Raw genomic sequence first — 22053 nt, forward strand, 5'->3', positions numbered from 1 at the left:
AGAGAGAGAGAGAGAGAGAGAGAGAGAGAGCTTAAACATTCTGTACGGTTTTTGGATTGAGTGGCTCGGTCGCCGGCGATTTCGCGTTTTGCTGAGCCCTTCTCGCGGCTCGTCGCCTTCTGTCCTTCTTTTTCGCTCCCAAGGCCAGAAAATTGTTGTGAAAGTACTCCTCGATCTCCGAAAGCTTCTTCCCGTGCGTCTCCGGCAGCAGTAGCCACACGAAAATAGCTGCTCCTACAGAAACGCCAGCGAAGAACCATTGTACCGCATATGAACCTTGAAACAAAAGAATTTCCTTAATCAAGTTTGTCAAATTGTTTTGAAATACAAGATTCTATAAATTTTTGTCGTTTGGATTTTACATAATGAGTAAAAGGATTCAGATAAGATTTAAAGAAAAAATAAAAAAGAATTGCATACAAAATAGAAATATAAAGGTATACGAAAGTAATTGGAATGTGAAAGAGACAGATAAGATATATATCACGGTATGATAATTATACAAAATATAAATATTTCGAATATTGTACCTCCCAGAAAAGCTTGCAAGCTTCTGTAGCTTTGCAACGCGGCGAACATGAGCAGATTCGCCATGGAATAGCTGATGGAATGGGCGATTCCGCGGATTTCGGTCGGGAACAATTCCGCCGTCATGGTCCACGGAATAGTCAGCATCCCGATCATCGACGTGCACACGTAAAGTAACAGACACGCCACCGGTACCTGCGAACATCACGTCACATTTTCTCGCGAGTCTTTAAAAATTAAATCTCACAAAATCATACGAGGGATAATCCTCGAAACTCACCCAGTACCCGCTGCGATCGCCGTTCTTGATGTTCAGCGTGAAGTAACCGGAGACGATCATGCACACAGCCATCCCGAAGGACGATATTATGCACAACGGTCGTCTTTTATATCGCCTCAGCAGCCAAGTGTTCACCATGGAGCACAGAAAACGCGTCAGGCCCACTAAAATTGACGCTATGTATTCATCCACCCCCGCACCTACTTCCTGAAAATTGTAAAAAATTCGATACCTATTATAGTCTTACTGTATCCACTACCAGTTTATACAAATCGATCATTAATAAATAATTAAATATCACTACGTGTATTTAAATCACGATTGAATACAATTTACAAACTATACAATTTACAAAAAATAAGGCTCGTAAATATAAGAGGTAAATAAAGAACCAATGCTGATGGTGAAGCAATAATTATTTGTGTAACAAGTGTCGTAAGATGAAAATTACACACGACTTACACTCCCTATTTTATGTTGCAAGTGCCTGGAAAGTAGTCTATCACGCACGCGTAGCGTGCGTAATGGGGCACTTTCCATGCACGTGTTGCATAAAATTATATAATACAGTAAGGTAAATCTTTTAAAACTACGATTACAACAAAGCGTTACTGCATCCCATATTTTTGTATACACTGAAGAGGGTCTAAACTAAGACCGAAACGTTTGTAATCGTAGTTTTAACAGATGTACCTTATTGTGTTATATAATTTCGCTTCACCGTCGGCGTTGGCTCTTACTTGCCTCTTATATTTACTTTAACAATTTGCAAAATACGAGAGAGCAAGATATATAATATATAGATTAGATATATAAACAGGTATTTTTTAATTACTTGAAACCAAGTCACTGCGTAGAACAGCGTGATGTAAATTCCGGAGAACTGTTGAAACGTGAAAAGCAGGAAGAGTATCGACATGGGTTTCCATCCGGTCGGCTTAAGAAATCCCCGCCATTTATTGGACGCGCTGCTGTGTTTGCTCCGCCTTTGCTCGTTTAATTTAATTTCGTTCTCCTTCATAATATTGATAAATTGCGCCTCGGCCACCGATGTCTTGCTTTCCGATATCTCGTTCTTGTAAAGCCTACAAACGACATTAGAGTTGTCAATTATTTACCCGTATATTAAGAATAGGAAAATCGCGAACATTACAGAGTCTTAGAAAGCTTTAAAAATTAATTTCAAAGAGCATTTAAGTTAATCAGTAAATCCTATTGGTTTTCTCAAATGAGAAGCGAGAGTGATCATTAGTAATTGTCAGTTTTGCTATTTAAGGTCTGTAATCTGTAAGAATCATAGACATATATATAGACGAAGCATAACGTGGATAAGGTGCCACTATAGGCGAGGGGTGTCCGGGTGTGTAAGATTTAGCGGGAAAGAGTCGGAATATCCAGGCCTTCGATCGTTTTCAGCTGCGTTCGGCTCACATCAGCGCTGGGCTCACTGCTTGGGAGCGATGCTGGGTGCATGGTGCACAGTGCAGTAGTGCGCACCCGGCACCAGCATCGCTCTGTCTTCGTTTGATAACCGAATATAGGTATGTTCCCCTTACCACGAATCTGTCCCCCCCGCTGAGCTTATGCTCCGTATATATGTCTACGGTAAAAATGTTGTCATTTAATTAACCAGATTGGATTTACCATTCCAGAGACTTCTTGGCGTCGTCGATGCGGCCCTTTGATACGAGCCAAACTGGCGACTCTGGCACAAACAGTTGCACCAGCACGATGGGCCCGATCGAGTAGATGAGGCTGAGCCAGGCGACGAGTTCCCATGGTAAATAAGCACCCTTTAGATAACACAACACCATGCCGAACGACGCCAGCGTCGGCCCGAACGAGATCAAGGAGCCGCGCAGCTCCGGCCTGGCTACTTCGGTGATGTAGACGATCGCTGGCGAGGTCGCCAGAGCGGTCGCTAATCCGGTTAACAAACGACCCACCAGCAACATTGGTATATTTATCGACGTGGCGATGAGGATCCAACCGATTACGGAAGGAATCGCGCCGATCTGCAGGGTTCTCAATCGACCGAACGTCTCCATCAGGAAGCCCCCTAATAACGCACCAATCGGCGCGCTCACCACGGCCAAACTGGCTGAAAGTAACAGGATCGATTTTATTTATTTTACTTATTGTTAGTCCTTAATTCCAACTTATTCTCGTTATATCTCGCGTTATTAGCTCCAGCGTATTTTTACACCGTAAAGAGAATATAAGATAACTGTCGAACAACACGGTACTTGAGTTTCATGAAGTTGGAATAACATGGTCACACAATAAAATAAATGCACGTAGATGCAGGATTAGAGTTGTTTTTTTTTTAAATTCCTTGGAACTAAATGCTCAATTTTATACGAATTGTGGTCTCGAATTGCACAGTTTTCAATAATACAGAACTAATTAACCCGAAAACGGGCGCCTGATTTTTTTTCATAAATGGTTACCTGGGGTGATTTTTACACCCCAATTAAAAGTTATTGTTATTAATTACATATTGCATACTTTTGATTGTTTTATAATTTGTTAGTATTTGAGGACAATATGTATATAGATTTACTCAACATTTTCTAAAAAAAAAGCATAAAGGAGAAACAAAAAAAATATTTAAAAAACGAAAGAAATACATAAAAATTACTGTGATATAAACTTGATTTTTTCGATACTGAAATATAAAAATCACCCCAGGCGATCATTTATGAAAATTACCTGTATTTTTCCCGACTAGTCGTAGGTCGTAGAGCCATTTTTAATTATTTACATACGATTCAATAAAATTACATATTCGAATAACATAAGAGACCTCGATTAACATTGTCGACTACGATCATCGGCATTCTAGATTGAAAGTTTATCTATAGTAAGAAAACAATCTTCCGTTGTCGCGAGAAGATTGCAATGCCGATGGGCAATAGATTGATCTTGCGTAACGCGAATTTAATCAGAGCACAATGATCGATCAGGCAACAGACACGCACGGCGTGCACGTACGGTTTTCTTCCGATAATTGCAACAACTTTTACGTAATACGTCTACTCTCGTGACGATACACTTGATCGATATAGGGAAGATAGCTAACTGTCAACGAGATATCAGTAATGATCGCGCGATATCTGACGCTGTATTTACAATACTCTATTTTACGATATACGTATACATTTACGATAACATTTACATAACAATAGATTATTTCGCGTCGTTATCGTTTCGAGTACTAATGAATATATTATTCACGGAAGGGAATGATCAGGGTAGTTATCGTAATTCGTAATTAATATTACGCGCGTAATCTCTTTCACGGAATAATGCGATATCTTTCGCTGTTATCGCCTTCGTATATTTATTGCCGCGCATATACGCCACATATTTGTGCTATCTCACCTATCCAGGAAGTTTGCTCCTTCGTGGCATGCAACTTCGCGTCTTCCTTCTCCAAATGAGGAATGAGAGTCGCTGAATACGCCATGGTGAAGCCCACCGCTATGTGGAAAGACGCAGCGACGATGCAAGCAGCGATCTGCGAAGGTTCAAAAGCGACGTGCACAGCTTCCGCGAAATGAACATTTCGCCTTGGCTCGCTACTTTTCTACGATCCTCTTAAGCTCCGCGAAACATGAGCAAACAAGAACACTTTCTCTTCCAAACGAATTTTTTTATCTGAATATCTTTTCACTATAATTTCTCTAAATTTTTGAAAAATTACTCTCAAGAGATCTTATCATTTTTAAAAATAAAATTATTCATCAAAATGCGAAAAAATGTGTTACTAAACGTAATTTACTGCATTTTCACATCAATTAGAAGGACACAGCCTTCGGAGAGCATTTTCCGCATGGAAAACATGCTACCGCCCTAAAGTAAGAAGAAATAATTATCCGTGATGAGATAACGCCGATAATAATTGGTCCTACCTCTCGGATGGCATTTCTAATATTCGTCGGCTCGACGAAACCTTTGTTGAGACTCCGGCTCGAAACAATCGCATCTTTGAAGCACTCTCGCTCGTTCTCTTCGATGTTCTTCGACGCCTCCCGCTCCACGCTGAAACAAAACGGGACGTCATCAATCGATCTTCAAATAAACCGTGCGAGAAATAACGTTGTACCGGCGCGAGTTTTTACTCCTGTTTTTTACTGCGACTCGCGCCTTTTTCAAGACCGCGTTGCAATTTACGGCAACCGTTTGTCACGTGCATTTGACGTCTCGGCGTGCCATTTAAGTGACGGCGCGACGCGTATCGCCTCTCGCCTGTATTCATTTAAACCGCGGCTGTAGTCCATAAATATTTATAACGCTGATCCTCGCTGCGCCGGTGTGTTTTGGTTTCTCGCGAGTTTCGTATGTCAAAACGCAATCCGCCGTCGACAGCGATGCGTAATCCTCAAATTGAATTTCGACCGATGTAATTAGACCGCGTTACACCCGTCGTAACGTTACAGTAAATGATATTTGAACATTCTCTATTGCAACAGCAAATGCGATTATTTAATATTTTATATTGCAAACAAATATTATAATATTCATATATAATTTATATATATTATATATTTATATACATGATAATGCTGTATATTTAAAGTAAAGTTTAAAATTCGAGTTGAAATTCAATTAATAAGTGTGTCATAGGTGAAATGCGATAGCTCGTTTTTCATTAATACACATTGTGTTTTTGTAATCAATATTTGTCTGTTCTGTTTTCTATTCTGTTTTTTTATTCGACACTTCTCTACTGCTTTTAAGCAGTTCCGCAAAAATGTCTAGGCCGCTACGAGGTTGCAATAAGCCAGCGCTATATTTATGGCGCTATTTCGCTCGCAGCTTGACGTACAAAAAGTCACGTAACTTTTAGAAGCACAGCGATTATATTAAGTAAGGACGTGTGTTTATCGGATTCTGTTTTCGTAGACGTTTCCCAAGCATCGAGCCCGGCACCTATTATATGAATTACGAAAACTGGTTTCTCCGGAATATGGTCTAACAGTTCAACAGCGTGCCCGTCATAACAGCTTCAGTTTCGGCTGCAATTCCCGAATATCATACCATTATCATACCTATTTTTCTGGTATTTGTCTGCAATTAAATTCGTTTAATTACGGCGCTAAAGTTAATGATTTTACATCCTCACAATCAAAAAAATTGTCAGGAAGAAAATTGACGTAAGATATATGCGGGCAAAGGAAAACCACATATCAAATGAGTAACTCTCACTGTCGATTTGTGACTTTGTTTAACAATGCGGGTAATTATTATTTTTTTTTTTTACGATGATATTAAATTGCCGTATATAAGTTCAGAGAATAGGACCGACGGTCCTTAATCAATTAATTTACCATGCAAGGAAACACAAGTCGCTGGTTGCGTCTGCTAAACATAGGCAATGTCAAAACGATAGTCTCGCATAACAATGAGATCACGCGGACCAAGCGTGTTGCACCGTGGCTCATTTATCGTGGTAATTTATCGCTAATTTATCATGGTAAATCAATACTGTTTTAATTTAAGAAGAAATGTCGCGGAAGTGAGAACTTATTATTCTCAATGATTATTTTTAATCAGCAATTTCTTTTTCCGTTGCTAAACACTTCTCGTAATTTAGTCGACAGGCTTGTTAAAAAATCACTGCTATTTTATTTTATATAAATACAGAACACTGTTCATCGTTCACGATTTTAATAATATGTTTTTTAATTCGTACTAATTCTTTTACAGAATATAACATATAACAAGTCTGAATCTTTTCCAAGTGTGAATTTTCCTTACACGAACACTTAGCTAACAAATTAATTTACATGACGTAACGAAGCGCTTGGAAACGTCCTCGTTGAGCGGACAATTGTACTCAGTTAAAAATAGAGCGACGATCTTGGCTAGATCAATTATGTACTTGATGAATTAACGCGCGTTAATTGACGTATCATTTAACACAGTAGCAGTTAAATCTGGTTTCTTACCGTGACTCTAACAAGCTGGAAGGCAAACAGCAGATTGCAGTTTAATATATCTATTATTTGTAAACTACCTATTTCTTATCAGATATATATATATATATTTTTTAAATTCAATTACTTTGTATTAGACAATTTGATCAATTGTTATGATGCTGTATGGATTCTTATAACAAGAATTTGTCATAAGAAAACTGTGGTCATCTTTACGCGAGACTTCAAACAATTATCCTCCTTTAGATGATGTTGTTTACGCCATACATATAGCGAGGGTGAAAAATTATGCAATACATGTTTATACACGCTGCAAAATGTTTATAGCCAATTTGTATACAACAAAACTTGATAATCTTTATTCGGAATTGTATTTGCGTTGCGTATTCAGAATAACAGCTGGTTTACTTATCTGATAGAGATAAAACTGTTATCGCGATTATATCATTAAGAAATCCGTATTACGTACGGACAATGACTGGCTCGATCATTCGCAATCACTATACGATTACGGTCAGGAAGTACAATAATTTTTGCAATGCATCATTTTTTTGCATAATGCTTTCCTGAAATAATTCTAAGCTCGTCATTTCCTCGTCACGGATCTATTTTCGTCACGCTCGTAGCTTCTCCGCGAACGTCATATAAAAAGTACACGATGCAGGGTGTCGAATAAAACCATTCCAAGATATTTTATTATTCAATATCGAAATGTTCAATTTTTAGTCAAGAGCTGAACTTGAAGCTCGTAAACGTTCACGTTCATATATCGCGCGTTCATAAAATTAAAACACCTCCAATCGACTTACACTGTTAAATTCATAGTATCAAATTATACTCAATTTGAGTCATTTTTAACCATTCCTGTAGATCGCCACTGTTCCTCAATATATCGTTAATTTAACTAAAACAATGTTAATTTAACTTATTTAACTAAAACCCAATGGAGTTAAAATAATACTGTTTTGTGTGTTAAGATAGTCAATTCCGGCACACATGGTAGTTAAAAATAACAAAATGTTATTTAACTCAAGATATTGGTTTAAATTTCATCTTTCTATAATATTTAACAATGTACATTCGCGAAGCAAGTTCGTTATAGATTTACACTTGTTGAACCACACGCAGACAATATACCTGGATACTCAGAGCAAGCGTAACTCATTGTCATGCCGGTCCCCCATTTTTCTGATAGCTTTTGCATAGCCAGAAGAATAGGGAGAAGGCCAGGCCGGACTTGTTATTCATGGGCCATGTACTCCATCCCGTATTCAAGTGTGTGCATCGCGATTTGTTACACTAACATAAGTTAAAACAATGTACACCGCGACCGTTCCGCGAGGCACGTGGCAGACGTAAGTAAATTGCCGACTCTCGAAATATTGATTCTATTTATGAAGACATACCTACTTGCGCGGACACAAGTGCAGAGTCGCGCACTTTATTCTTTTATGCCCGTCTATACATCAAGCGTCTAAATTTTTTATCCCATTTCCGCAACAGTTGCATTGTTATTACAAATGTGCGCTTGTGGCGAGAGCCGTTTGACATTTCGCATGAGCGAAAGGCGGAGGAGTCGTTTCGCTTCGCTACACGTTGTCGTCGGGAGTCTAATTACTGACTACGTACTTTGCGTGCTATCGGGGGTACATATCCACTCGCGAGACTTATTACGGCATTTTCTGCTCATTCAACTCGCCAGACGTATCGGCACCTCGCGCTTGTCTTTTTTTATTGCTTCAAAATGACGGGTATGGTCTTTGACAACGGCGTGTTTATTATTCCGCGCGAGTTCCGCGTCGCGAATCGCGGCTACTGCCGGTCGGGGTCGAAGGATCTTTCGCGCGATCGTCCTACAGCTTCGTTTCTAAAAGTAGACACGTTATTCGAACTGGCGTAACCACTCGCGTCATTAACCTTGGCCCTGATTCAACAAAGCCCAGCGATAATACTACCGTGACATATCGCAAGCAAATAAATCGTTGATATGTCCTCAATACCGTTTTCCGGTCAATATATTTTGCTCGACATTAATACGTAACAATCAAAGTCAAGGTCCATGAAACGGAGGCAGAAACGAAAATAAATGAATCCATTTAGAAGAAAATGCCACTTACCAAGCTGAATGGCCAATATTTTAAACATTATTAGGCTACCAGAGATCCAGACGTAAATAGCATTTTCTTCTAAATTGATGTGTGTGTGTTTGTGTGTGTGTGTGTGTGTGTGTATCATAACGGGTCTTGTTTCTCTTAATATTGAAAATAAATAATTTGCAGCACGTACGAGACAAGTGCGTGGATAATTCTACGAATTTCGGTGACGTTACACTTCGTTATCCGATAACGCCATATGCGCGATGCGATTGCCGTAAATGGATCCAATATCGGTAAAACCAAGAAATTCACGGTCCTTGTATCGGATTATATCAAGCGATCAAATTATATCAAGTGCAAGCTCGTGATAAGGCATAATATATCGCGTCATTTTGCTGCGGCACGTTTATCGCTAGCACTCTATCCTCTTCCATGTATTGATTAACATTAACACATCGACTGCCAAGCCATATTTGAAAAAAGTGTTCCCGACGCCAATTTTAATTATGCATGTTAAATTATTCAAAATCCAAAATATAATAAATATTTGTGTCAATAGACGTGTTAACGAATGTGTAATAACTAATAAGACAATGAGCCAAATCATCAAATACGAATTAACTCGTGTTAAACAGCGCACAGCAGCCTAATAATCGCAAATTTGCGAGAGAAACAGATTTCGCGAGAGAAACAAATTCGTTTCTAGCTTTACGACGATGAAACAGTCGCGAGAATACTTCATAGTCCAATTTCCTCTCATTCCGATTCAGGATTTGTGATCATCTTCTGTGCAACGATCATGCACTAGTTGCATCATCAATTTCGCGTGATACATTCTTCGTGCCGATCAAGCTGGCGGGGGGATATTTTGAAATAATTTCCGGGAATCTTTTTTTTATTTCATGACGAGTATGTAAATTTTATAATCGTCGCCGATTCGAAAGCGATTATTTCTCTGATCGGTTCTTCATTGATGATACTAGCAAACAAAGCACACGAATGCGATTACGACGCGATTATGGCGCGGGTGCGTGCGGAAGAAACATCCACAAGCTCTTGCGTGTAGCCCCACCGACGTCTTTACGACATTCGAGAGACAATTTGTCACGAGAAGCTAACGTCACACGCATATAACTCGAGGTCAAAGATTAATGGGCGAGCGATCTTGCAATCGAGTGGCCGTTCACGAGTCCTCCTTTTGACTGCGATTTCAAAAATCTGTTGCCGATAATTGAAAAAACGTTATCTATCGTGCATCCGAGACGCGTGATCGAGCACTTAAATCTTCATTATAATCTTGTTCGGCAGAGTTATCTCGATATTTTTATGTATAATTCAGAATTTATTAGACTTATATCCCAGATATTTTATTATTAAGGTTACTAATAATTATTCTCAATTAAAAAAAAAATGTCCATACTTTAAAACTTAATATATAGGACTCGATTTAAATTTCTGCGTTATCGACGATGATTTAGCAATTTCATATATTCACCGATGATCTTTAAGTTTTTAAGTCAGCAAAAAACAAAATACAGTTATCTTGCTTCTCTCAAGATGTAATAATTTCAATTTAACATACTGTTTAAAAGAACTCTCCGATAACTTTACAGCGATTTTAAAACTATACGTCGCATAACTGTTTATGCAATTACAAAGAACGTGACGGAATCGAATTACAATTTCAATCATATCGCTGCCAAATCGAGACACTTCAGCTTCACGTCAGCGAAACTGGTTTCTCGAGTAAAGGCTGTTCTACAATTGCGTAAACGTGGTTGTAAGTAGTTGTAAGAGTGTTGTACGACGTGGTTGTAAAACGGTACTGCGGTTGTAAAGCGTGTTGTGGAAGATGGTTGAACTTCATCTTTCACGACTACGCCAGATGTGAACGTAAGAGCCAACCAATCAGAGTGCTAAACCGTCCACATTCGAAATACACACTGCACTCTTTAATCAAGTTTACAACGTATCGTTACTCTATTGTAGATTGATCCGTTGTACAAGATTCACGACTACTACTACTCCTAATCCTACAACCCTACATTTACGCAATTGTAGACCGGGCTTAAGTCTTCCTGTTAAAGTAGCTGCGGGCGTAAAGTCGCTCGTCTACGTTTTAAAGACGTCTATTATGTTTGTCCCGGTATTGAAATCGTATCCTGATAATTATATAATAATATAATCATTAAATTACATAATTGTCAGGATGGACATTATTTTGCGACTTCAAAGGTTCTCGCATTCAATTGTGCTCGAAGTTAAATTAATATTATGCATTCCCGTTCCTATAGCAAAGACAAAAGAAAGAATTTCAAGGGATTTATAAAACAGAAATTAGGTATCTCCTAATTTTTGTACCTTAGATATCTAAAGACGTGCCTTCCTGTCGAAGGATCAGAAAAGAATTTTTCTGGGTACCGTCTAAGCTTTCTAAAGAATACCTATATAAGCACATCTGGACTAATATAAAGATATTTTAGGGGACATGCTTCTCTATACACGTAGGAAATGTCGGGGTAATAAAATGTCAGCGCAGGCTATAGAATAATTGTGCATCTTGAAGGTATTTTGGAATTTCTTTTCCACAGAAATAGAAAAGAAGAAAAGAACTAAGAAATTTATAGAAAGCTATCTTGGAAGATGATAAATGCATCCGAACTAATACGAAGATTAGATGTTTTAGGACGTACTTTTTTTCTAAAGATAAGAAATGTCGAGGTAAAAAAATATTAGTAGATTACAGAACAGCTATGTACTTTAGAACTTTGCCACACGGTATGTATAAACGGCCGGGCTAGAAGAGGAACAAAGAGCAAAGAACGCCTCGACAAAGAGCGAGGAAAAACTCTGGCGGGACCCGTTGAAGGTTTTTGATGGATCATTCTTGTAGAAACGGATTTTGTGCTTGCTTACTCAATCGTCAGCGATCGCCTCTTTGTGATAAAAGAACCTCTCGCATTCTTCATCGAAATCCGAAAACTTAATGCTCGCGTAAGATCGAGATGATCGTCTAAATAAATCTCACTCCGTCATTGAAGTTCGCGTTCACCTCGTCATTGTCATTTTAAAACGCTCGCATTTTAGTTATACTAGTTATAGAATCAATAAATCGTGGAAAGAACATCGACGAGGATCGATTCAAGGAAACAATCGAAGCACATTTGTCCTCCTTTATGTTTTACAACGGTAATTTACTTGACGAAGGTCTTATCGATAATGTGTATTTACCTCAATGAATAAGGATCCATCGTGCTTCTTTCTTCTCAATCGGACTACTATCGGTCGACACGTGTGTCTGTAGATTGTGTGTGTGCGCTTCTTCTCCTTCCTGCTGATTAGTGTTAGTCAAGTAGGCGTCTCCCTACGAACAGACCCTCGTCAACTCTGCCCGACGTTGGCCAACATTTTATAGCCTAAAATTAAATCATAGCTTAAATCTTAAATCATTAAACATATAACATTTACATAACAGTTATAAATTCCCTTTTCATTATTATATAGATTTCCCAGGTAGCACATATTAGTTTCATATACGTTTTTTGAACGTATACATAGTTCCATAACCGTAAAGTTCCATAACCATTAAGAAACGTTTGAACAAAAATGTTTTTGAAACCATGATTAATGAAACGTATGTTTTACGTTTCTACAGTTAATAAAAATACCTATTTGTTAAATTTTTCCTTTCAAAATTATAATTTGCTTTATCTATAGCTTTAATAGCCTTTTTTGAAACATTTAAATTTATATTGCACTAATTATTGCACAAAATAAATCATTTTATCCATGCACATATATCCACTTATTTACTTAAATTAATTTTGTCCTACCGGTCTTAATCTATTTGTCATCGGCCAAATCTGAGCTTAGAAAACTTCCAATAGTTGCAAAATAAACGTTCTGCTGAACGTGGCCATTGAAAGAACATTTATACGTGTGTTCCGTTTTGAAGAATCCTTCCTGAACTAGTACACATCAGTAATGCAATTAAGTTAAAGTGAGACAAGTATATTTTGTTTCACTTTAACTTATTGCACGAATGTGCACCAGTTCATGAATTTCTTCGAAAAAGAATAGACGTCATAGATGGTATATATGCATAAAGCTTCTAGAACATTCTCACGCATGTCTCAATGACGTCATAAACACGTTCAAAAGACGTGAAAAGTAGGAATTTTAAATGTCTTTATCTAAAATGTCTTTATCATTAAAACAAAACGTTTCTATAATAGTTTTTTAAACGTTATTTTATCGGAAAAAAAACGTTCCATCGAACGTTTTTCGAATGGACATTTTTACTCATGAGAAACGTTTCTAGAAATCGCTTATAAAACGTTTCGGAAAAACGCTTATAAAACATTTCTGAAACGTGTATGTGCTACCTGGGTTATTATATAGATATAATAGGTTGGCCAATAAGTCCGTGCGGTTTTTTACTTATAAATGTTATTTATAAATAACCGCACGGACTTATTGGCCAACCCAATATTATCACTGTGTAATATCAGCGTCTTTCTGTCGAATTCTGATTAGTTACAAAATACGAATTCGATTCTTGAGTAACCACTCGGCCCGCGGAGTAACGTTGCCTCACAACTATTTTACACGTTTTAAACAAAAACCATCCGATATCTCGGTCACAGCTCACAGCGACGCAACGCAGCAATTTTTGTGGTCATTGCATCGCGCGCGGAACAGTGACTTTCTGTCGGATGCAAAACCGATTTTTCTCCTTGCACCGTTGCGCGTCGCGATCGGCAAGATACGCGTTTCCCATGCACCAATTCTCTCTCTCTCTCTCTCTCTTGTACATTTTACCGTTTCTTTTTTTCAATTATTAGATTGAGATAAAAAAATATAAGATAATAAAGAAAAATAGAACCACGAATTTTGCGTGATTACCATTAGACACTCTCTTTTTTTTCTCTCTCTCTCTCTCTCTCTCTCTCTCTCGTACATTCTGCCGTTTCTCTTCTTCGTTTATTAAATTGAGATGAAAAGATATAAGATAATAAAGAAAAGTGGAACCATCACGAATTTCGCGTAATTACCATTAGTCGCTCATTTTCTCGGGGCCATCACGAAGCCTGTTTTTACATACTTATTCACAGGAAACGAATACATCGGTGCAACTCGTGCCGAGTAAACGAGCATCCGGCTCGTTTCAGTGACTTCTACGTTCTAGCACGGCCTGCCATCAGGGTTTCTCCGGAGACTAACGATCGCCATGGGTCCCAGAAGAAGAAGAAGCCCGGCGCCCGTCGTCTAACCGGCGATTTCATCTAAATTGCTCGCACGCGCGCGCGTCTTATCCGACTTTCATCCCGCATGACTTCCACCAACGACTTGCGAGCGCCAATAAACCGAGAAACCCATCGGCGATCGAGATCGCGTTCGGAATTCAAGAGAGAATAAAACTGTTCGAGATAGTAAAATAGAACACGAAACAGAAACAATAACTCTTCGATTGACGGAGTCAGGCGCGTTTATCAGAAATAAAATCTCGTTAATAATAATAATGGTTTAATTAGGTCAATGTAACACGATTAAAATTATATAAACGAACGTCGCTTCTATTCGTAATAAGATCTCGCACGAGAGAAGCTTCCGCGTGATTTTTTTCTTCTCTCGCGCGCAAAAAGAGAAGAGAATTGGTCGGATAATTTATGCGCGTCGCGGTGCATAGAACACTCGCGGCAAATACCGTAATTGTCGCGGAGAGCGATCCATCGTGTTGCGAACGGCGAACGGTTTATTGGCGTATGCTGTGTTACAAACTCGAGAAAAAATTCTGCAAATTCCCGGGATAAGAGTCGGTGCTCGATAATATGCGACTTTCCTCAGTATTTCCTCAGAGAAGACTTCCAATACGTGGACGCACTTAGCGTGAAAGCGATGCGCCTCTAAACTGTCTCTCACGACGAGCACGATGTGCGAGGTATTCAAACTTTTAGAAAACGAAAATCGTCATACTTTGGAACAAATTGTTATTATAAAACATTCGGATTAACTCTTTTCGAATCTGCGAGCCTCTGCGTACAGAAATGTCCATCTATCACTGTTTAATTTTATTTTATTGCATTTTTTTTTTTTTATAAATTATTGCCTTTTAATTTTCTTTTATACCGGAGAAAAGAAAAGATATTGAATTTTTTTATCATAGATCTCAACGTTTTGAGTTGTATAATCAATCGGCAGGGTTTAATTGCGGGTTAAACGGCATTAGCTGCATCTACGAGCGCAGATGTGACTCGTAGATAAAGGGTTAAAATTGCGTCGGTTATGCGTTTAAAATTGCACCAACGCAGTCTGAGTTAAGCAAATCTTCGAGAGATTACAGTCTTACGATACACATAAACAATACACGTGGACAAAGGAAGAATCATTAGCCTCGTACGAGGTCAGGCTCTTCCGGCTTCGCATGATGCCAGGAGGGAAACGAGTTAGGTAACACGTTTCTTGTCTTAATCTTTCTTTTGCAATAAAACATATAACGAAAAAAATATATCATTCGCCGCTCCATCAGCTTTGCGTAAACCCGGTATAGACAATGTTGGTGCAATCGATCCTGTCATCCTACGAGATTCTCGTACCATCACTATAGAAAGACAGGTTAATCGTCACTTCGCGGGCAAAAGGTCGTAAAAGTCGCTTGTTGCGATTGCACGAGACAACAAATTGCACAACTGTCGGTGGAAACAAATAAAGCGTGAGCATTGCGATTTAAGGCTTAATTTAAGCGCGACAACTCGTACCACGTGAATTCTGATCGGAATTGTTTAATTATTTTATAAGACACTATTCATACTTTATAATCCGATCTTATATTTAAGATCGTCTTAAGTACAGTCTTAAGATGATAAGTTGTGGACCAATCACAGAGCCGTATCTTAAGACATTACTTAAAACAATCTTGAAATAAGAACGGACTGTGAATATACGGACTAGATTTCTATTATGTTCTAGAAAAAGTTGAATAATTCCGATCGAAATCCATTCCGAAGAGTTCCATAATACGTGTCCAGGTCAAGACCGATATATAATTCCGAATTTCTGATGAATGCCTTAGACGCAACGGTACAACAAGAAAAGATGTCGGGAATCTCTGTCGGACATCGAATTCATTCAAGCTGCGAGTCTCGACACTTAATTTCAATGTAAACATCGTAGAATTATACTGGGTATTAATTTTGTTAAGTCGATATTATTAGGTGACTGGGTATCGTAAACGTAGTTAAACTTTCTACCACAATTCGATAAACGTTCTATTTATTTCCTCACGCTTGCTTCTCGAGATATACTGCGATAGAATATGTCCGAAACACATTCATCGATATCATTACATTTCTATATTTTCTTTGGGATCTTGTATTTGTATTTCTTTATTTTCCTTACTGAATCAGATTTGTTAAAAAAACGACGTGTTTGCTGCAGAAATCTGATTATTTAAACAATGCGATTCACATGATTTGTTTTCAGTAAAAATTTGAATGCGGAGAGAAAGGAGTCGCTCTTGCTGCAGAACTCGAATTATCTACATGATTCCCTTTTAATATAATTAATTTTTAAAAAAGATAATTTGAGTGGGATGTCGCCTTTCCTCACAATATATCGACAATTTATTTTCAGATATTTCCGCGATTCATTTTCAAATTATAATTTGGTTAAAATGTTTGCTGTAAAGACGTTGACTCTCCCTAAATTCGTCCTTACATTAATCTATCTCTTTTGCAAATAAAACTGTACATGCGATCGAATTTCCCCACGAGTTTCAGAATCGATCCGACGTCAGACATTCTGGTGGCCCGCTCGGCTCTCGGTGGTACCTACGCTCCCAATGTTTACAAGAAACCCACGAGAATCGATCGATCTGCTGCGGATCAACGCCCCGACGTGGCGTCACGTCGCAAAGGACCGGCAGTAAATAATTTCAACAAGTACGCGCGCTGTCAGTAAGCCTGTCCCTTTTGAATGCATTTAACGTTATTTTCTCTCCTCTTTTCCTTTTCGAGACTCGAGAGTGTACGGTTATTCTCTTCTAAATGCGAACAACGCGGACAACGAAGCCCAGAAGCGATCGAGTTGTCCTGACAACGGTGATTTGACAACAATTTAAAATTATCATCCGCGAAATGTGCCGTGATGCAAACGCAGCTCCTTTCTCCTCGTCAAATAATAATAAATACCTCGCAGAATGTACAAATTAATCGAAAACGCATAAAATTCTTAAGCAAATAAAGAAATCTGATTGTGTATTTTAGGTATTTTAAATTTCAGACTCGCGAGATTCGAGCTGCCGGCCGAAATAATACACGTGAAATCCAGGCCTGTCCGGCCGAGCACTCACCTCTCCAGGAATCGATCCTCCGTCGAGCGCCGCGAACGTTCACGAAGGGCAGGAAACGGGACGAAAGCCGGCTAGGAAGACGCCGGAGAGACGGCCGGGAACTCCTCTCTCTGTGTTTCCGGCGAGATTGTTCTCGCGGAGAATCCCGAGACCAGCGCGGCAGACGCGACGCGACCCGACGTGGCGATACGATCGACCGGCGAACGTACTACCGGGACTGCCCTGCTCGGCGACTGCTAGACGACTGACGACTGAGCCTCGGAAACCTCGTTGCCTCGTTCCCCAACGTGCTCCTTCCCCTTCGGCTCATGTATTCCGCCTGTATTACGCATCGTTATCCAGACTGTCCACGTGATGACGATGGATTGTCTAAGGGTTGCTGAGGCTCCGGCGCCGTCGCCAATCGTCAGGCACCGGACCGATCTCAGGTCTATTATTCCAGACTACGATCCTTCGTTTTGTTCGCATAGCAAGACCTTTTTTTCCGGAAGAGGAGAAAGATACCTGAATAATAATATCTGATTGTATACCCGAATATAAAATTGTAACAACGTTGAATTCTTCACATTTCACAATTATATGCAGCCATTAAATAATTTCGACATTATGTAGAAAGATTTGTGGAGAATTCAGGCAGTCTCCCTGAGACTTATTTACCGAAAATTATGATTAGATAATTAGAGTCGTCGCATGAGGAGTCGTTGATCGCTGCTTTTATTCTAATCCACGCTTCTTTCTCCAGCGTTCGCATGATAACATTGATAACCCAGATAGAACTCACAATGGCATCATGATGATGTCATCATAATGTTATTCATTACTTAAAATAAAAATAAACATTTGCGTAGATCAGGTATCTCTTTCTTCTGTTCCGAGAAAAAACCACACTGTTAAATATTAAGGTGTGTTGAAATTTATTGTTTTAACTCCAGATGATAACGTCATCATGATGCCATATGTTCTACCTGGAAAATAGATCCACCTTTGTTTTCTGTTCTCTCGAAAGAATTGAGAGTGAAAGACGAAAAAAGGGCTGTTCTCGTAATTCGATGCTATGTAACCATTTAAAACCGAGAACCTTTGTCAATGACAGATTTCTTGGAAGGTTTATTATCTTCGAAGACAGGAATATACAGTCTTATTGTTAGTTTTACAAATCAAAGATTTTCTGAGACGGTAAAATTTCTTAGGAATTGAAAAGATTTTGAAACTTGCCATTATTTAACTGAGATATCTTGATTTAAAGTTTGAACCATCCTGAAAAGAATCCAAAAGAATAATCTGCTCACATCTGCTCACAGGACAAAGCAACGTCCTCTGGTTAATCCTTTATGGAATTTTAATCACGACATATTGATATAATAAACTAAAAGATATTTGGCTGAAAAAAATGAAAAACAGAAAACATATAAAAAATTAACAGTATAAGATTAATAAATTTTTCCTTCACGCATTGTTGCGAAGTAACGAATTTATTTCCACGTGATATAAGATTAATCCGTTATCTTATATATTGATTCACGCAAAATCGATGACTCATTCCGCAACATACCATCGCGCTACGCAACCCCGCTACCTTTATGTCCATTTCCATCAATGTAAATTAACTTTAATCGCGGTTTACCTTATTTTTTATCTTTTTTTAATTTTTAAAACTAGAAAAAAAATAAAAAGTAAAATAAAAACCATAGATTAAAGTTAATTTACATTGGTGTAAGTGGACATTAATCGTTATCGATGCGAGAAGATAGGAAGCGTTTGCACCGGCGTATCGACGCGCTTGAAATTCCTCCGATTGTGTATCAGCTGTTCTCGTGAAAAACGGATACCGCGGTGCCGCGGCACTCCTGCGAGCTGCGAGTTCCATTGTGCGCAGGATGAATACGTGAGTTTAGCTTTGCGCGACACTTCAATAGCCTCAGGAGGTGACGCGACGTATTATGTAAAAGTGTAAAATTTCTAATCGCGTGGCCTCGCATTCCTATTCGCGATAAAAAAATAATAAAAACGGCATTTCGCGTGCGCGCGACGTACGAAATTGGCTCGCAAATCAATTATAGCGTTCCACGATTTTTAATTTTTCTTCGCGTTCTCGTGCCGTTGCGCGATTTGGAGCAAAGTTCCAAAATGAGGCGTTTTTTGCCAGCCTTGATTACGATCGCTGACGTCAGGGCTTTCGCGTTATAGCACGCGAGCGAAACAATAACATTGAGAGCTTGTTACGCGTATTAATCACATGCGTGACGAAATTTTTTTTCTTTCCTTCCGCGAAACTTTTAAAGGCTTTTTCATCACGTGCGTCGCGTGATTTACATAATTATTACGCACCGCTGTTACATTTCGCATTATCTTTCCCTCTCCCTATATTTTCTCTTTTCCTCTCGCATAGAGAGAAAAACCTAAAAATAATATAAATAAAAATTACCAACGGAAAATATATTATCGGCGACACAAACCAGAATTTTCTGGGATTCTATCACATAGATTACCGAGTGTTGAGTAATTTACAATCATTTCTCAAGTTCAACTGGTCAGTTGACCTGGCTAGATTGGCGGTATCACCGTTTATTGTTACGGATTGACATAAACATATTGAGACGTCTGTAACAAAATCATTTCAGATACGATGGACGTTTTACCGTCGAAAATTGAGGAAAATTACTCCTTCTAAAATTAATCTTGCGTTTTCAGTGTATGTAATTAAAATCGTAGTGTCAAATTATATTCAATTTGAGTCATTTTTAATTATTCCTGTAGGTCGTCACTGCTCCTCTACTCTCAATATGTCATTAATTTAACTAAATCAATGGAGTTAAAATAATATTTCACTTATTTATTGTAAAATAATACTATTTTGGGTTAAAATTTCGACACACGTGATAGTTAAAAATAACAAAATATTATTTAACTCTTTAATATTTAACTTTATCAAAAGTAATGAAAAAAATAGACTATAACAATAATGTATCTCACCAACAACACTCACACTTAAATGTTAAATGTTGATTTTCCATGATTTAAATTAACGTGAAATTATTTATAATATTTTCATTTCGTTTACAATCTGCAACTTTTAAATTTTAATATTATATACAATGAGAAATTTTTGTTATCTTACGGGACTGATAAAATGGCGAGCTTTTGTATTTCTGGTCGGTAAATAAGCGCCCTGCGTTTTCAGCGTTACTTTCAAACCTCGCGCAGCGCACTCGGTGTCCGTCCAATCGGAGAAAAATGGCGGTGTGGAGTAGCATTTTGCGTGCTGCGAGGCAGAAATTGCTGCAGAACAGCGGGTCCGGAACGTCGTTGTTGAAGAACGGTGACTATCCGTGCACGGCCACTCGCGATCGCGATCGTCGGACGACAGTGCTTGTTACTTTGTTTGATACGCTTCCGCGAAAGCCGATGGTGTTTTGTTACGCAACGACTGCACAGTGTATTCCGTGTATTTAGAGTTTTAGAGTATGATTTTTCGGAGGTGTCCCGTGTCGCGGAATAGACCGAGGCACGTCTGAATAAAAAACGCGCAGTTGCGAAACGTTAAAGACTTTCAGATTATTTATCACTAATTTCGATAACTACTTTTTCTCATTTCGAGAACTTCTGACAGTCTGGTATCTTATACACACACACACACACACACATACATATATAATATGTAGATGCACGTGATAGTATCGTGCCAGAAAAAATTCATAGCGAATTTGTTCATGTCATTTATTACAATGATTCCGATTGACCTCTATATTAACATCGAATATTTCATCTCGTCTCTCGTCACGTATTCAGTCATAAATTCTTAAAAATAAATGCGTGATTGTCAGCTGGTCATTTAGAATTTTATCGGCATGGTACTTTCGGTGTCTTCAAGTGTCGGATACCCTCAATCAACTCGATCACTTCATTACAATCCACTTTTCCCCAGCGCGAACCTAAAAGAGATCTCTTTTATATTTCTAGGACAAACGAGATGCATGTCGGAGGAACGCACGTTCGCCATACGACCGAGTCGTTTCCAGTGGCACAAGACGAAAGATTATTTTCACTTTTACTTTCTGCTCGGTGCCATTCCCGTTGGCATCGCGATCACCCTGATTAATGTATTCATCGGTCCTGCCACGCTCGAGGAGATCCCCGAGGGTTACGTTCCAAAGGAATGGGAGTACCTTCAGGTAAAATGTGGAAGGCCAGTGGGGAAAAAATGATATCTTTTCATCGAAACGTTTCGAATGTCTTTGAGAAACAACTGTCGAAGAAATGTAACAGTCTTCGTTTCTCATTTGTTTCAGCATCCGATTAAAAGATTCTTCCAGCGCTACTTCTTTCCGTCGCCGCAGCAGGAATACGAGAAGTATCTGCATTTCATATACCACGAGAACCAGCTCAGGAAAGTCAGGCTTCTCCAACACCAGGTGGACTACGCGATGGGCACCAATCGGGATTATAGAGGCCCGTACTTCAAGGAGATGTACGGCTCCAAGTATCTGCACTTGTACAAACAGTCCATGGACCAAAGGATCGAAATGGACGAGTAAAATTGACTTTGTTCTGCTTGTTTTTAATTGGAGAGCACCGTGGGAGCTGGAGGAAACTATTCGATCAGGTGTAGATCCTATGTAGATCCTATGTTCTAGGATTCTGATTAATTTATGCCGCAGAGTAAACGCCCTGCGCGGTGTCAAATTTCTGCCGATAAACTACATTGTACAGTTACTACATAGTTAATAAAGTCTTAAAATTTTCCTTGTGTGAAAATACGCGCCGAAATAAGTTTTTCATGCAATCCTTGATATTTTCCATGCAACATGTGTATATATAATGTAACATAATATAACACTTTCATATAATTAATTTATA

General features: G+C 38.7%; 2 protein-coding genes across 2 annotated transcripts in view; one reads left to right on the forward strand and one right to left on the reverse strand.

The window, feature by feature from the left end:
• LOC112458508 (facilitated trehalose transporter Tret1-2 homolog) overlaps positions 1–17618 on the reverse strand; it is a 19131-nt gene extending 1513 nt beyond the window's left edge. The window contains exons 1-9 of the mRNA XM_025022190.1: positions 17197–17618; positions 12078–12262; positions 4723–4852; positions 4193–4328; positions 2453–2909; positions 1644–1893; positions 809–1015; positions 531–723; positions 1–276 (exon numbers count right to left, since the gene is read on the reverse strand). Of these exons, the coding sequence (XP_024877958.1) occupies positions 32–276; positions 531–723; positions 809–1015; positions 1644–1893; positions 2453–2909; positions 4193–4328; positions 4723–4852; positions 12078–12097 (1638 nt within the window). The 5' untranslated portion in view covers positions 12098–12262; positions 17197–17618 and the 3' untranslated portion in view covers positions 1–31. The remainder of the gene's footprint in view (positions 277–530; positions 724–808; positions 1016–1643; positions 1894–2452; positions 2910–4192; positions 4329–4722; positions 4853–12077; positions 12263–17196) is intronic.
• Positions 17619–20406: 2788 nt separating this feature from the next.
• On the forward strand, positions 20407–21953 carry LOC112458490 (NADH dehydrogenase [ubiquinone] 1 beta subcomplex subunit 5, mitochondrial). The gene is made up of 3 exons (XM_025022158.1): positions 20407–20515; positions 21157–21368; positions 21486–21953. The coding sequence occupies exons 1-3, from the start codon at positions 20431–20433 to the stop codon at positions 21729–21731; spliced, it is 543 nt and encodes a 180-aa protein (XP_024877926.1). The 5' UTR covers positions 20407–20430; the 3' UTR covers positions 21732–21953.
• The last annotated feature ends 100 nt before the right edge of the window (positions 21954–22053 follow it).

The sequence above is a fragment of the Temnothorax curvispinosus genome, unplaced genomic scaffold (assembly GCF_003070985.1).
Source record: "Temnothorax curvispinosus isolate PA1 unplaced genomic scaffold, ASM307098v1 QBEX01008959.1, whole genome shotgun sequence".
NCBI classification, from domain to species: Eukaryota; Metazoa; Arthropoda; class Insecta; order Hymenoptera; family Formicidae; genus Temnothorax; species Temnothorax curvispinosus.